This window comes from Aspergillus aculeatinus (assembly GCF_003184765.1).
Source record: "Aspergillus aculeatinus CBS 121060 unplaced genomic scaffold BO66scaffold_43, whole genome shotgun sequence".
NCBI classification, from domain to species: Eukaryota; Fungi; Ascomycota; class Eurotiomycetes; order Eurotiales; family Aspergillaceae; genus Aspergillus; species Aspergillus aculeatinus.
The window spans coordinates 140,156-155,578 of record NW_020291512.1 but is presented as its reverse complement, the minus strand read 5'-3'; the positions used below and the strand labels follow the sequence as shown (position 1 = coordinate 155,578).

Here is a 15,423-nt window from a genome sequence, read left to right as displayed (position 1 = left end):
ATTGGGCACAAAAACCAAGGACTTGAGTCAGCCTCGTCTTCCAGCCCCGCCGGTAGCGCTCGGATTCCACCTAACATTCCACCCAACAGACAAATGGAATTGTCAGAGAAATTTCCCTGCATCTGGAAAGAACATAAAGTTGAAGCAGATTACAACGCACCGAGGAAACCATCGAAGCAGCGAAATGCCTGCAGACTCCGCTGGCTGGAAGGACGACCTCAACCGGCGCCTGAAGGATTCAGCACAGCGCCAAGGATACGCGGCGGTCAAAGCGCTGATAATCTATTGGGAAGATAGCGACCCCGGATTTGAAGAGGAGGGTAGAGCACTGGCACAGCTGTTCCAGTCTTCATTTGAGTATGACGTCGACATATTTCCCATTCCAAGCTCGCACTCGTATCTTCGATTACACAACTTCATTACGCAATCATTGCTGGCAGTGACCTCCGATGCCGAGAGCAGAAAAGGAGCGCCATTGCTCATTATCCACTATGGAGGCCACGGGGATCGCAATGATGATCGACATGGCGGCGAGGAACGACAGTCAGTCTGGGCTGCGCATGCGCACGGGGGTCCGAGCCTGGAATGGTTTCGCATCCAGGACGATATTAAGGCGACCGATACTGACACCCTCCTGCTTCTTGACTGCTGTTTTGCGGCCCAGGCTGCACGCAGTCGCGACACCCGACAGCGTCCCGGGGGACTAGAGATTCTCGCCGCCGCGGCGATGGGGATGGAGACCCTCGGGCCGGGCCGAAGATCGTTCACCGTCGCCCTGATGAAGGGAATGCAAGGTCTGCTCGATGCCACCGGCGCCGTGGCAATCACCGACTTACACGCCCGATTGGCCCACCGGGATGCAAATCTCTTCGCCACGCCGTTTTATGTCAACCTCCGATCTGGGGCCCGAACGATCAGACTCGGCCGACTTGCCCCCGTCCATGGACAGGAGGATATTGACATGGTGGAGGGATCTGTTTTACAGCTACTCATCCAAACAAAGGAGCAACTAGATGTATCGTCCGTCGGTCAAATTGCCGAATGGCTAGAGACGGATATGCCTCGAACGATAGCGAGACTGGAGGTTCTGGACACCTCCACCAGAATTGATCGATTTGTGGAAGGCATTCGACAGGAGAAGCACGCATTTCCCCAAGAACTAACCGATGTCGGCCGACGAGACATCATGGAGGCATGGAATAAGGTCGCTACGCTAGTCAAACTCCATCACACCCAGAGCTCCAACGCTCACCATCGTCGGGAAAATGGGCATGGCATGGGTGATGATCTCGGCAGCACGAGTGCATTCCTTCGGCAGCTCAACGTTCAAAACAGTGCCTTTGTAGATACTGTGGAGCGTACCATCTTGGAGGCCTCAGCGGATCCCGACTCCAATGTCTTGGAAACGGCTATAGAAGATCCTGGCGTGCAGACATTGGGCATCGTGGATCATCTACGTCTCCGTCAAATTGTTCTTCGGGAGACGCCACTCAGTGAGCAGGAAGCTCGAGGGTCGTTGACCTACAACCAAGTTGTCCTCGTGGAGACGAAGCAGTACAGTCAATACGTGGATCCGGCTCAGATTCCCGACCTTACCTCCAGGGTCCGTCGTTTGGCCGAACTGTTAAAGGCCCCAAAGGGAAGACAGTTCCTTTCCCTGAAATGCTGTGCATGGGAACATCAGTCGTGGGATCATCGTTACGTACTTCATTTTGAAGTCCCGGAGGTGTATGCCGATGGATCGAGCAGTGACCATCATACACTGCAGTCAATTATAAAGCAAGTTAAAGGGGCCAGACGACCCTCGCTAGACCAGAGATTGAGGATTGCTTTATTAATTGCCCAGGCTGTGCGAAGCTGGCACCAAGTTGGATGGGTGCACCAAGGAATCAGCGCGATGAATGTGATTTTCTGGAGCTTCAAGGGATCCGATGAGATTGACTACGCCAACCCATTTCTTCACGGCTTCGACTTTGCTCGACCAGATTCAGATCCCTCGATTGGCCGTTCGACAGACGACATCGCGTTTAACGTCTACCGTCATCCCACTCGGCAGGGAGCTGCTCGTAAAGGCCACCGGAAGGTGCATGATCTTTACTCGCTGGGTGTCGTTCTACTTGAAATCGGCCTCTGGCAGTCCGCCCATGATCTTGTTGCCTCGAGGAGGCCCGAAGCCCCGGCCCCCTACGTGTTACAGAAGAAACTGCAGGAGGCTTGTTTAACACGACTTGCGCACTACGCGGGGACTACCTACCAGCAGGCCGTTGCGGCATGCCTCGCTTCGGACTTTGGGGTTGACCTTGATGATGCCCAAGGAACCAAATTGAACGACTCTTTCCGAAGACTGGTAATTGATAGAATAGCCGAGGGCATTACCATTCGTTAGATGATACAGTGGTTTTGGCCGACTCTCGTCCCTTCCTCACTATGCAAATTCGAGATTCGCCTCGATAAAGACCTTTCCATTGTCCACCCTTGTCCCATCTTGTAGGCTGAGAGTATAGATTCCACCAGCTCCGACGCTGGCAATTAGGTAAGGTCCTCGCAATGCACGGCCGCCAGGCTCGCTGAGGTAGACATCGTCACCAACACAGAATTTGGTTTTCTATGGCTTTCGGTGATATATCAGCACTGGGAAGCAGGCTAAGTACATGCACTTACGTTGGCATAAGCCCCGATCCTTGGGCGACGGTCCCAGTCTCCTAATTTCTCACGATCCATGGCAGCTTTGCTTTGTTGGATCAGTATCACAGGCGAATCGCATTTGATGAAGATGAAGACTATAGTAAGGCCAAGGAGATAACATGCTTACCAGTCCTTCTCAACTCGCAAGGAGAAACGGGTGGGGATGACATCAACTACTCTCCTGGCCGGGTGAACCATAAATAAATATCACGTTTTGGGGGCCAAGATGAAGAGCCCCGCTTACCCTCGATTAATACGTGGTTATAGCTGATTGGACACCAACAGGTTGTCCACCGAATATGTTATGCAACTCGGAAACAACGGCGCTACATGGTCATGCCATTTCCAATTTGTTTTCCCTCTTCGTCAAAGTACCGGTCTTAAATTGGCCGCACTACTCCAGAGACCTATCCAGCGCCCACAGCGATAAATCCATCAGAATGAATTCAGCCGACGGCGAACCTCGTGTGTCTTACTGTATGCTGACTCGTGGTTCGTAAATGTTCGTTCACAAAGAGTGCTCTAATACCTGTCCCTAGTGGAGACTTTCCGGCCTGGATATCCCAGATATTCAGCGTTATTGAGCACACACGCATCATTTCAGAAGTTCCGTCGATTCACAGAAGTGCGGATGCGACTTCTGTTGCTAAAACAAGACGAAATATCTGTTCTCGAGCAAGCGCTGAGCCGTGCCGATGCCGATGAACCCCATGGGCTATTTTTAGGTTGCGCTCGTCGTGACCAGAATTCTACTCGCAAAAAAATTCTGGACGAGCTGAGAACGCATCTCGCCGAATATGGTAGGATCTTTCAACCCGCAGTATAGTGGGCAGCTCGAAGCTTATATTATTTTAGATACCATGTTGCAGCAGACCCAATGGGTCCAGTCCCTGTCTGACTCCAGTGCAAGGGATATTCAAAGTCTGCAGAATTGGGTGCAAGGAACCGGCTGTATCGCGCGAGAAGAAAGGAAGTACCTGGATCATGACCAAGACCTGGCGAGTTTGGTGACGCCCCCTGATATTGCCGTCGAGCGTACATTGCCTTTGTTGGAAGACTTTCTATGCTTTCTTCAACGGACAAGTCGAAGAGTGTGTATTGCCCTAGCCCGTGTTTTCATTCTACTCATTATGGAAGATATATTTCCTCCTCCTGTGGTCAATCAAGGCCAGAAAGGAAGAAGAGAGATAGGATGGAAGAAGAACCGTTCATCAACGCCGCATATTAATTTTAAAGGCAATGCTTATACTACTGTCGACTGATATGATCATTCCAGCTCTCATTCTCTCCGGCGACAAGAAAGAATCACTACATTACAGAGGACGAAAATATTTTCATTGTCGGTCCTTGGATACGCCGCGTCAGCCAAGCTATTGCAACATGGATGGCCACACTCGCTCTTCTGACTCCGATTATTATTCTCTTTGTTACAACAAGTCCAGTCGCGCGGCTAGTCACTATCATTGTCGCCGCTGGGGTATCCCTAACAACCATGTCCCTGTTCACCGGAGCAAAAACCATGGAAATATTCATTGCCGGGGCGGGGTAAGCAAGTCCAAGCACAAGGAGACCGTACAAGGAGCTAATGCATATACCATTGCACAGCTATGCAGCGGTTCTCGTTGTGTTTACATCGGCTAGCAACACGTTGTTTTCCACACAGGAGTGTTCTTGTCCCTAAGCTTTTATTGCATGAGATGGTAAAACGAGGCAAAACCGGCCGGACAGAGTGGTAGACCAGCGGCCGACTTGATGTCGAGCTATTTGAAGTTATTATGATCATGGCCCCTCTAGTCCTAGAGGTACTCAATCTTCCGCGGAGATGACGAGAATATGATATGGCACGCCACCTGTGCAGATGAATTCATTTGAACAGCCTCTCATGAGCTCTCTTACATTGTAACAAAAAGAGCCTTCCAGCTTGACTAGGAGGGAATGGGTTCCACACCGCTAGGAGGCCCTGTGCTATGTAGGGGCAAGGGATAGACAGCGTTGAGATGCTCCAAGAGGAACATGACCGTTCCTGTCCTCGGGCAGAAGACCTGGCCGGAAGCTAGGAAACATGGCATGCATGTGAATCACGCTATCATTCCCACTGGGCCTTTGTCATTCACCACATGTTCAAACCGGTTGCATTTGAAAAGAGCATACATCTCAGAAATGAACAGCTAGAGTCCTACCCACGACCCATGAAATCAGAAGGGATAATTGGCTTTCAGCGCTGCCCTGAGACACCTACAACACGAGTAGACGTCGCGGATTGCTGCGTGTGGTGATCTCCTGACTACCCGCAGGAGCGAAGATCGGGAATTCCGGAAGATAACCAAAATTGCGGAAGTTGAAACAGTTCAGATGTATTTCGCAAGTACTGGAGTGGAGACAAAGTGGGGTGCCTAAAATTCATGATTTGTCAAAGCCAGTCAGCAGCACGCAGCAGCACGGAGCTTCACGGATCTTCACGGAACTTCAGCCCTCTAAAACGCAGTCGCACTAAGCGCGAGGGCAGCCGTGCTGAGCACCTTTAGAGGCACCGACCCGACTACTGGCCGCAGAGAAGCCACACGCCGGGAGGTTAGTAGTTGGGTGGGTGACCACCAGCGAATCCCTTCTGTTGTATGTTTTTGTCTTTTTGGTCGCCTCTTTCAAATCATATGTTGACATGGACTTGCGAGGTCCAAGGCGCGATTTACTGCATGTAAGTAGAATTGAATTCATTCATTTATTTTATTACTTCTTGCTGCTTGGTCGTAGTTGTTGAGTGGAAGATTTGTGCTACTGCCCCTGCATCAGTGCAGTTACCCCAGTTATAATCACTGCGTCAACACTACGAGCCGCGAGCCAAAAGGTCGCTTGCTGTAGTAGAATCTCCTGGTTGAGAAGTTTAACAATACTTCAGCAACTGAAAATGAGACTAGTTGTTAGATCTTTCGACATTATACAAGTCATTCGCTCATGGTTTCACAAGTCAGTCCAGTTATTCCTTGCACATACTTGAATCCTTGTGGCTGTGACTGCTGAGGATTTAGGATCTGACGCTCGCTACCAACACTCCTACAGACTCGACGCATCGAATCGGCCTATGAACATCAGACCTCGGCTGGAACAATGCAGTCTGACTATAATCAATTTATTACGATTTAGGCCTTGGATCCTGCTGGTCATGGCTGCAGCATGATATGTTACGCCAAGAACTACGACTGATTGTGAGGGAGCAGGGAGCACGCGTCATGCTACGCCGTGTGTAAGCTAGACTAGTGGCTACCAACTCCTGATGTATAGATTGTGGCGTCTCGTCCATTTTCGCAGCACGGTCTCAGTCCGTAAGCAGATTGTACGAGGAAGATCATTCCAGATCTGGCCAAGGCGGCGTAACGACATTCCCTGTGATTCCACCCGTAACAACATTAGACAAGCTTAATGGGCCGGCAGAGGTTCGGCTGCGGCCAGACCCATGGTCAAGGTCGTCCGACTCGTCATCAGCGATTCTGCACCAACTTTCGCCAAGAACTAAGCTTATTGTCCGCGCCGAAGTCTGACGGCAAGTCTGATGACCCCAAAGTTGGTTAAACTTCTTATCAATCTCAAGCTTCTCCCCAAGTGGAACCCTACTCTGCACGGCACATGCGGAGACTAAACTTCTTGCAGATAAGTGCCTCCATCCGCGCCGTCTTGGCAATTTTCGGAGCGGGGCGGGATCCCTCGGAGCCAACGGGATCTGAACTATGTATTCCGTAGTACCTACCTGCTTGCGATCATGCTTCAGCTGTTTCCTGGCCATCCTTCTTCACCACCAGATAGCTTGGTCAGCCATGCTCCGCAGGAACTGCTCTATATATTCAGCCAAATATCCCACCAAAATCTGACAGACAGACACGCAGAACTTCTCTGATCATGTTTCCCTCTCTTTTCCTCGCCCTCGTGGGCATCTCTGCTCCCTTGGCTGCTGCAAAGACCAACACTCCAGGCTTGGAGCTGGTTTACTCGCTTGAGCGCGCCACCCAGGGCATCAGTATCTCCGCCGATGGCCGCAAATTCCTGACACAGCGTTACTCCACGACCGCCGCGCCCCAGATCGTCGAGCTTCTCGCCAACAACAGCACCACTCTCTATCCGGACGCGGCGTGGAACGCATACAATTCCAGTGACCCGATCTCCGACCCGACGAAAAGCTTTGTCAGTGTCGATGGAGCGCGCATCGGTCCGGATGGCCGCTACTGGGTCGTCGATGGCGGCTCGTCGGGCGTCAATGGCTCCACCAAGCTGGTCGGTGTCAACCTGACCACCAACGCAGTCGACAAGCTGTACTACTTGGACAATGTCAAGGCGGAGGAGAGCGGTGTTGACGACGTCCGCTTCAACGCCGCTGGCGATGTCACCTACCTCAGTGACACCGCGGGCGCGCTCATCATCCTGAACATGACGACCGGCGACGGCGTGCGCGTGCTCTCCGACCACTCTTCCGCCCAGGCCTGGTTCCCCATGATGTACAACCACACCCTGGTGCCTGGCTACGGCGCCGCCGGCAGCACCCTCGCCGTCGGCCTCGACCAGATCGAAGTCTCCCCCGACGGCGTCTGGCTGTACTACCAGCCCTGCAACGGCGGGCTGTACAAGATCGAGACCGCCTATCTCGACGCCGCTCTCACCAACACCACCCTCGCCGCCTCGCTTGGGGACTACGTTCAGGCTGTTGCTCTGACCCCCAGCACGGGCGGCACCACCATCGACGGCAACGGCAACATCTATTTCAGCGATACTAACCTGTTGGCCATCTGGAAGGTGACTCCCGAGGGCGTGGCCTCGATCCTCTTCCAGGATGACCGCCTGATCTGGACCGACCTTATGTGGGTTACCCCGGACAAGAAGCTGTGGCTGCCGGCTTCTCAGATGCGTCCTGGTGGTGATGGCCTGATGGCTGCCGGCCCTAACTACATCTTTACCTACCCTATCGAGGCTGGTCCCTCCCCGATTGACCACGCCTAGTGAATGACCGTACCGGACCTGTATCATAGTATTGGCATATCCCCGGCGTGTATTATGGCATTGTGATCGTGTATATCTAAGAAGAGTTATCTCGGCACGAGAGAGCGACAGAACATAGAACTTTCAGATAAGAATCCACTCAGAGCTTGTTCATGATACCACCTTTGTGCTGTGAGCTCGAATCGGTAACGCAGTGTGTACAGGACTTACCTCTTAGGTGGTTGTAACAATTCACCGTAAAGCAAGATCACGTGACTGTGGCGGCTACCGAGGAGGGTCACGGGTCACGGGTCACGGGTCACGGGTCACGGGTCTTCCCGACAGATCCTGATTAGGTCTAGCTTTCCATACGGTGCGGGAGGGCTTTCCCCAATCTGGAATTAAGTTGATTGTCAGTCCGTAACCAAACGAGCATCATCCACCTGGATTCACACTTGGATTCACACGCGCAACCTGCTAACTGCGCACTTCCCCGTACTGCATCTGAATTGATCCTTACACTAATCTGAATGAGCATGATGAGTGCTACCGACCTGTCAACCCACATTATTGACTCTGACGGCGATGTGGTGATCGTCTTACAGGATCCCAACCGTGCGTTTGCGCCCTGGAATGAGGCCGGATCCCCGGAGATGGCTCGTCCACCTTCGTCATTAGGCACCGATGAGGATGATGAGCATGAGGGGAATCCCAACGTGCAGCCTGTCGACACCACCGGTGACTACAACAAACGCCGACAAAAGAGGTTCACCGTATCTTAGTATCCGGAAAACATCTAGCTCTCGCGTCATCCTACTTCAAGAAGATGCTCCGCGGGACGTGGAAAGAGACCACCTCTCACCTCCCCGCAGGCCGCATGGAGATAGCCGCAGAAGGTTGGGATTTGGAAGCACTCTTGATCGTCCTCAAGGCATTGCACTGCCAAAACTCACAGATCCCGAGGAGACTGAGCCTAGAGATGATCGCCAAGATCGCGGTCGTGGCGGACTACTACCAATGCAAGGAAGCGCTAGAATTCTTCTCGCAGACTTGGCTCGAGTCGTTGGCCCAAGAGCCACCAAACACTTACTGCAGGGACCTCTTTCTGTGGATCTGGATCTCGTGGTTCTTCGGTCGCCAGAGTCAGTTCCGACAAACCACCTCGGCGGCGGCGTCGCGGAGCACCTCGCCTGTCGCCAGCCTCGGCTTACCAATTCCTGGTGCAATCATTGGTAGGGGACAAAATTCCGGGCGATCTTGGGTGATATTCAGCTGATTGAAATTGGTTAAATCCAGGTCTCATCAATGAAAGGCGAACCACGGCCATCGCCGCCATTCTGCAGGGACTACACAGCACGCTGGATCGGCTCCTCGACGCCCGCTATTGTAGCTTCGAGTGCAATGCCATACTGTATGGAGCTCCCAGTAAAAGGATGCATTCGAGCGGTCTGCTATACCCCAGGCCCGTGGCGCCTTTTCTGGGTATAAGTCATCAAGAGCTTGTGCAGCAGGTGTTGTCCTTCGAACCCCCAAAGTGGTGGGCCGGGTCCTCGAGGTACGACGATCGTCCACACAGATGCTCCCAGTCTTCCTTCAAGCATATCCTGGGCAATTTCAACTTTTTTATCTCCGGACTGGATCTTTCTAAGATGGGAAGATTGTGCACCCATGATGAGACGGACACCCTAGTGGGCTCATAGCGCCGCAATGAATCCAAGCCAAAAAGGCCAAGTCGACAGTTCAACCAGAGGGAAGGTTATTCAAGAATCGTCATAGTCTCAAACAGACTCCCCAAGGTGATTGATCGCAAATTATAGTTTTGTAGCTCGTGCAGCCTGGTTCTGGTAAGCCAGTGAGTGGCCCTTGACCGAGGGTGGGGGGGAAAGCCTGCAACCTACGGAGGCAATCTACACTCCACTGGCCTTTTTTGACTCTATCGTTGAACACGATGCCTCAGAGAAAAAACGTCCAATCGAGCATCTCATGTCATCAGTAATACATAGGGAAATGAGCTTTTCTTCTATGTTGACTTATTGTCCAATATTTTAGATAGTTTGAATCGTAAAACATAACGGGCTTGCGATCCGATGCCTATTTAAAGTAGAATATGTAATGAATAATTCGTACACAAAGCAGCAGACCTTGTTTTTCGCCTATGGTTATATAATCTGTCAAGGCTCGAGGAATGATGCCAAATAAAGGTTTATCATCGTGCAGCCGCAGACGACCCTGTCTGAGAGCGAACAGAGTCTCGGTCGCATGTATCGGCATAGATATCCAGCCCATCGCCAATGATCTTCAGGAGAAGCCACTGCCCATTGCCTCGAATCAACCGCGCCCAGAGCTTCGCGACAGCAAAACCCAGGTAGACACAGTCCGAGGGGATCGCCGGCCTGGCCCACAGGTCCTCGTCTCCGGAGGTTCGTCCCTCTTCAACGATGTCGGTGATCCAGCTTACCAACCGTGTCTCGTGCTCTGTGCGTTTGGCATGTCAGTACTAGGGTTTTGATGATCTCCCATGGCACAATGCGGAAGAATACATACCGTCCAGCGGCCGCCTCGTCTGACAGTCCGCGATACAGAACAGCCACTTGCTGAGGAAGATGGCGAACTCCAGCCCGCAAAGCGAGTGTTGGATGCTCCAGACGAAGGCATGGCTCTGCGCTACGAAGTTCACGCCCAGCTTGACGGGGATGCTGAGGGCGTGGGTGGCATGCAGGATAGCGGGAAGGAGATGTGGCCCGGCGGGAAGCCGTGGCATGTGTAGCAGCCGGCTGGCTATCTCGTTCGCGTCTTGCGATCGAAGGATTCTGTAGGACCCGATATCGAGGCCGAGGCGAACATATGCCACCCCGAGGAACGCGGTCGAGGTGAAGGTCACGGGGCCGTTGGGGTTGCGGGGATCCAAGCTCGATTCCGGGGCGCGCTGCCATAGAGAGGTCCACGCGTGAAGGGCGTGTCTAAGAGCATGAGCACGCTTTCAATTAGGGCCAATGAAAATTGGAAGGAAGACTCGGTCCTCATAAACTACTCCACTTACCGCATGATCTCCTTCTGCCCATTGATCAAGGATTTGTTCGCGTCGTTGTATGGCCCGAGAGCACGGTATGCGAGGAGGATCTGCTGGATGAGCGCATGCAGCAGGATATAGTTCGCTTGGGGCGATGGCACCGGATGCGCGTTGGGGAAGCCCGGCGCCGGCGGGTTCTTCATGATGTGACAGAGGGCATCTTGAAACATCATCTGCTCCCGAAACCCGGGCCTGGTTCGGATACGATTCCATTTCTCCGAGCTTGGAGCAATCCACTCCAGACAGCTGCATGGCAGACGAACGCGAATCTCATCGGTCAGGATCACGGAGGGGGTGCCGAAGGCCAGAGACTGCAGGTTCAGGAGGGCAAAAGAGAACAGCTTGATCCTGCGGTCTGTTTCTTCTTGGACCCAGGACCGCCAATCTGTGGCACTAGCATCGGGCCCCTGATCGGCCTGTTCGAGCTGACATTCCCGGATGCATCGTGCCAGGAAGCTTTGGAGGTTGAACGCCTCTCGTGCTAGATCCTCCTTTCCTTGCCAGGTTGCGAAAGCAATCAGTAGAAAGGCGCAGCGTGCGTCGCGCATGGTTTCGCGGTATTGCGCGCTTTTGTGGTCTGGGGCAGATCCCTGATGTAATGGAGTCGTACTGTTCCCAGACGGCGCAGCTTTCCCACCATTTGTCCTCTGCTTTTCACGCGTTCGTTGCTGCAATATATCCGTAGCCGCCTGAAACAGTAGCACCGCTTTGCGATTCTCATGCCGGAACTCAGCACCCAGGGCGCACATAGCTAAGAGACATTCCGGCTCACATTCATCGATCCTGAAGGTTGGGATGTGCACCATGGGGTAATGGGGATAGAATCCATCGAAAAAGCCATTCGCGAACCGTGACAGCGAGTGGCAAGACGGCAAGTCGTTGGCCGCTTGGATGGAATGGGCCCGTGTCAGCGCTCGAAGTAGGCGTTCGCGATGCTGATTTGTTACAGTCAGGATTGGCAACGTCAGGACGCCAAATTCCGCTATTGTTGATGTTTAGCTGCGTCTTTAGACTCGGGTAGACGTTGAAGGTGTCTTAGGCGTCTTACCGACTGCTTCTCGCTCGGTTGGTAACTTGCTCAGAGCCTGATCAGGACCAACGGAAAATGCGCCGGATGCTGGTGCAGTAGATGGATTTGTGGTGAGATTGAAGCTGGAATCACCCGCAAAGATCTGTGTTATGCTGGGCTCAGTTGGGAGATACCATTCGTTGTTCAGCCCCATGTTGTTACTAAACATCTCCAGATCTTGCAGAACCAGCAGATCCTGGGAGCTGAAGAGCGGATTTCCTGCATGAAGTCAATCCCGCTCCGGCGGTTTATCGAGATTCAGCATTGATAGATGCTACTACACCATACCTTCGAGTTGCACATTGGGATATTGGCTAGTCTGGCTTGGAAGCACTTGGGCGATGTCATGAAGATCTGCTAGCTCCGGCAAAGAAGGCTGGAAATTGGAATGGGAATACTCTACTTGAGACTGGACATTGCTGGTATTGTGAACCTCTGCAGGTGACGGGTCCTCCGTCGCTGGAGTAATCGGGGCGTGGCCAATACATTGGTGGCGCTTCAGCAGATCTCGCCGACTGAACGATGCACCACAGTCACATTCGTAGGGTTTCTCATGTGTATCTAAGAGTTGCCATTATCTCAGCCTCATAGACTCACATTCGGTTTCGTGGGAGTTCTGCACTAACGAATTCGAAGATGTCTTTGGAGATGCTCGTAGCGCCGGAAGGATCGCTCGCAGTAGGAACATATCCGCGGCTTTCGTTTGCCTGCTGATGATGACTCCGGGGTTGGCCTTACTGAAGACAACTCCATATGTGAATTTTTGAGGGTTGGGGGATAATGGCGAGAGTGTGTGCAGGATGAAGAGAGTTGGAGTTTAGGATGGAGGCATTGGAGGTGTGGAGGCGGTAGCAGTCACGTGGCCATGGATGACGTCAATGGCATGCCCTAACTGGGGACTTGTACACCTATACTAAACTCCTGCTTCTCTACACTTTCATTGTTCATATGCATCGTACCTCCATGTTATGCTAAGAATAGAACCAGAAAGAATGTCTAACTGATATATATATATGTTACACCCTAGAATTCGCACATAGAACAAGCGGGAGGGTTGAAACCGGAGGAACCTTCTGGTCATTAGCACACACTCAGATCAAAGATACTTAATACCCTTACATCAAGACGCTGATGAAATGGAGGAAACGTTAAGCTTGATTGTTGAATGCCTCAACCTCGACCTCAATCAACATCTCCGGAAAAGCAAGGCGGGGAACCGAAATAGCAGTCCAGACTGGTCGGTGTCCAGCAATGCGCTTCTTGAGCTTCTCGACTAGATAGTCATAAGAAGCTCCCATTTCGACGTGGTAAGTCCGGACAAGATAGACGTCTTCCCATCCTTTCAACCCAGTGGCTTGAAGTACCTTATCGACGTTCTCAAATGCAAGGTCAATCTGCTTCCGAGTATCGCTAGCATCGAGGTCTCCCGAGTTGGTCCAACCACCCTGCCCAGCGCATTTCACAATGTTCCCGGGGAGAAGAACAGCTTGGGAGTAGTGGCAGAGATCGCTGTGCTTCTGGCCAGCACCATCTTCGTTGACATAGGTGAGGGACGCCATATTTCAATATTGTGGGCAATGAGTGATGAAAGCTGTCTGCAAAGTCTTTGGCTGATCCTGGTGGTCCGGCTTCGAGAATTTATAATCATTGCTGCTGGAGAGTTGCGGTACTAGGCGGCGACTTGCCTGCGTGGAGATGACGTGGGAGCTTCCGGGGGCGTCTCGGCAACATGGAAGCGCTCTTGTTGGAGATCCGTGCAAAGTAAGAAACGAGAACTTGGCATGTTTTAATGACTTCGAATCTCAATTCACTACGTGACTCTAGTCGCCAAATATCCTGCACGGCTCTTCTCGATTTCATTGCTGTGGTCGGGTTGCACATGTGTCGGTAGATGATCTAGACCTTTTCCGCCTTCCCTGGCCAAAAAAGGCTACAGTCCACTGCGAGATCTTTTCGTGATTTGAAAAGCGATGATACATACGATTGGCACTCACATGGTGACATACAAGCCTCCTGCATTGCCAGTTTCATGAGTAGTGGATTTGTCATTTTCGGTTTGTCCTGCTCGTTGGAGGTGTTTGGAGGTGGTTTGGAGGTGGTTTGGAGGTGGTACCCACAATCCCCCCGCAGCCCTACTCGCGGCCAGATTCAGCCGTGGCAAAGGAAACCAATGTCCAAGACCTCCAAAATTATATAAATCATAAATCCCAGCTTGGGGAATCATTCCATAGCATGAAAAACAACTACTGTTCAGATATTCAATTCCTAATCAATTGAAGGGAAATACCACAAGCATTCAAGACACCGCCACTGAAGTCGATCCGCCATGACGCCCTCCAAGCTCTTCGAGCCTCTGCAGATCGGAAACCTCCATCTCGAGCATCGAGTCATCATGGCTCCGCTTACTCGACTCCGCGCCGACGCAGAACACGTCCCTTTACCCATAGCCAAAACGTACTATGAGCAACGAGCATCTGTGCCAGGGACGCTGCTCATCGCCGAAGCCACCCAGATCTCAGCATCCGAAGGCGGGATCCCGCATGGGCCTGGAATTTGGAGCGAGCCCCAGATTCAGCGCTGGAAAGAGATCACCGACGCCGTACATGAGAAGGGCAGCTTCATTTATTGTCAATTGATTGCGCTGGGCAGGGCGGCTGATCCCGCTGTGCTTCGTGCCGGTGGCGAATATGAGCTACACGCCCCCAGTGCGATTCCCATGGACCCAGAAATGCCTGTTCCCAAGGAGTTGAAGGAGGAGGAGATTCAGAGCATCATCGATGACTTTGCGACAGCGGCGAAGAATGCAATTCGAGCGGGGTTTGACGGCGTCGAAATTCACGGAGCCAACGGCTATCTGGTCGATCAGTTTCTTCAGGATGTGTCGAATCAGCGAGTCGATCGATGGGGTGGCAGTGTTGCCAACCGCGCACGTTTCGCGCTGGAAGTTGCTAAAGCTGTGGTGGATGCTATCGGGGCTGACCGCGTTGGATTCCGGCTCAGTCCGTGGAATACTTGGCAAAGTATGAAGATGGCTGATCCGACCCCTCAATTTGCCTATTGTGTGGAGCAGCTCAGGCAGTTGAACCTGGCTTACCTGCACCTCATCGAGTCGCGCGTTATCAACAATGTGGACTGTGAACAAGGAGAGAGTAACAAATTCTTTCTCGACATCTGGGGCAAAACCTCCCCTGTCCTTGTCGCGGGCGGATATACCCCGAAAAATGTGGAAGCTGCTCTTCAGGGTGATTACAGGGACTACAACGTCGCGATTGTCTTCGGACGCCATTTCCTTGCGAATCCTGATTTGCCCTTTCGCATTCGCCATGGACTTGCTCTCAACCCGTATCATCGAGATAGCTTCTATACCCCTATACAAGAGAAGGGTTACATCGACTATCCCTTCAGCACGGAATTTGCCAAAGGCAACGCTTGATCTTTTCCTCGGAAGACTCTAGACACGCCTCGATCGAGGACTTAGAGAAAAGAATAGATATGGTATTGTTCCCTACGGGGAGTATCCCGGACCACTGTCCTCTAGTTTAGCAACAAAAGAATGCTAATATGTGTTTAATATATGTTTAATTGCGGTGCGGATCCTTATGGCACGGGAAGACTTCATAGTGTTGTACCATTCTTG

General features: G+C 52.2%; 8 protein-coding genes across 8 annotated transcripts; 5 read left to right on the top strand and 3 right to left on the bottom strand.

Moving 5' to 3' along the window:
• The first annotated feature begins 94 nt into the window (after nt 1-94).
• On the top strand, nt 95-2,482 carry BO66DRAFT_393919 (uncharacterized protein). The gene has a single exon (XM_025647864.1). It carries the CDS (start codon nt 185-187, stop codon nt 2,384-2,386), a length of 2,202 nt encoding a protein of 733 aa, XP_025501125.1. The 5' UTR covers nt 95-184; the 3' UTR covers nt 2,387-2,482.
• BO66DRAFT_441260 (uncharacterized protein) lies at nt 2,426-2,721 on the bottom strand (the record flags this gene model as incomplete). The annotated part of the gene is made up of 2 exons (XM_025651333.1): nt 2,426-2,605; nt 2,662-2,721. The coding sequence occupies 2 exons, from the start codon at nt 2,719-2,721 to the stop codon at nt 2,426-2,428; spliced, it is 240 nt and encodes a 79-aa protein (XP_025501124.1).
• A 404-nt stretch (nt 2,722-3,125) lies between these two features.
• Nucleotides 3,126-4,583, top strand: BO66DRAFT_458154 (uncharacterized protein; the record flags this gene model as incomplete). Its single annotated transcript, XM_025652198.1, has 4 exons — nt 3,126-3,162; nt 3,225-3,485; nt 3,541-3,776; nt 3,962-4,583. 4 exons carry the CDS (start codon nt 3,126-3,128, stop codon nt 4,232-4,234), a joined length of 807 nt encoding a protein of 268 aa, XP_025501123.1. The 3' UTR covers nt 4,235-4,583.
• Nucleotides 4,584-6,576: 1,993 nt separating this feature from the next.
• BO66DRAFT_413680 (major royal jelly protein) lies at nt 6,577-7,668 on the top strand (the record flags this gene model as incomplete). Its single annotated transcript, XM_025649429.1, has 1 exon — nt 6,577-7,668. One exon carries the CDS (start codon nt 6,577-6,579, stop codon nt 7,666-7,668), a length of 1,092 nt encoding a protein of 363 aa, XP_025501122.1.
• Nucleotides 7,669-8,145: 477 nt separating this feature from the next.
• BO66DRAFT_422265 (BTB/POZ domain-containing protein) lies at nt 8,146-9,577 on the top strand. The gene is made up of 3 exons (XM_025650039.1): nt 8,146-8,363; nt 8,414-8,879; nt 8,944-9,577. Exons 1-3 carry the CDS (start codon nt 8,178-8,180, stop codon nt 9,345-9,347), a joined length of 1,056 nt encoding a protein of 351 aa, XP_025501121.1. The 5' UTR covers nt 8,146-8,177; the 3' UTR covers nt 9,348-9,577.
• Nucleotides 9,578-9,805: 228 nt separating this feature from the next.
• BO66DRAFT_422264 (C2H2-type zinc finger protein) lies at nt 9,806-12,566 on the bottom strand. Its single transcript, XM_025650038.1, has 6 exons — nt 12,413-12,566; nt 12,075-12,347; nt 11,766-12,005; nt 10,688-11,603; nt 10,192-10,607; nt 9,806-10,122 (listed from the first exon to the last, which is right to left on the bottom strand). The coding sequence occupies exons 1-6, from the start codon at nt 12,537-12,539 to the stop codon at nt 9,854-9,856; spliced, it is 2,241 nt and encodes a 746-aa protein (XP_025501120.1). The 5' UTR covers nt 12,540-12,566; the 3' UTR covers nt 9,806-9,853.
• A 235-nt stretch (nt 12,567-12,801) lies between these two features.
• On the bottom strand, nt 12,802-13,370 carry BO66DRAFT_158392 (YjgF-like protein). Its single transcript, XM_025642203.1, has 2 exons — nt 12,906-13,370; nt 12,802-12,856 (listed from the first exon to the last, which is right to left on the bottom strand). The coding sequence occupies exon 1, from the start codon at nt 13,343-13,345 to the stop codon at nt 12,935-12,937; it is 411 nt and encodes a 136-aa protein (XP_025501119.1). The 5' UTR covers nt 13,346-13,370; the 3' UTR covers nt 12,802-12,856; nt 12,906-12,934.
• Nucleotides 13,371-14,112: 742 nt separating this feature from the next.
• On the top strand, nt 14,113-15,219 carry BO66DRAFT_441255 (alkene reductase; the record flags this gene model as incomplete). The annotated part of the gene is made up of 1 exon (XM_025651332.1): nt 14,113-15,219. The coding sequence occupies one exon, from the start codon at nt 14,113-14,115 to the stop codon at nt 15,217-15,219; it is 1,107 nt and encodes a 368-aa protein (XP_025501118.1).
• Nucleotides 15,220-15,423: the final 204 nt, after the last annotated feature.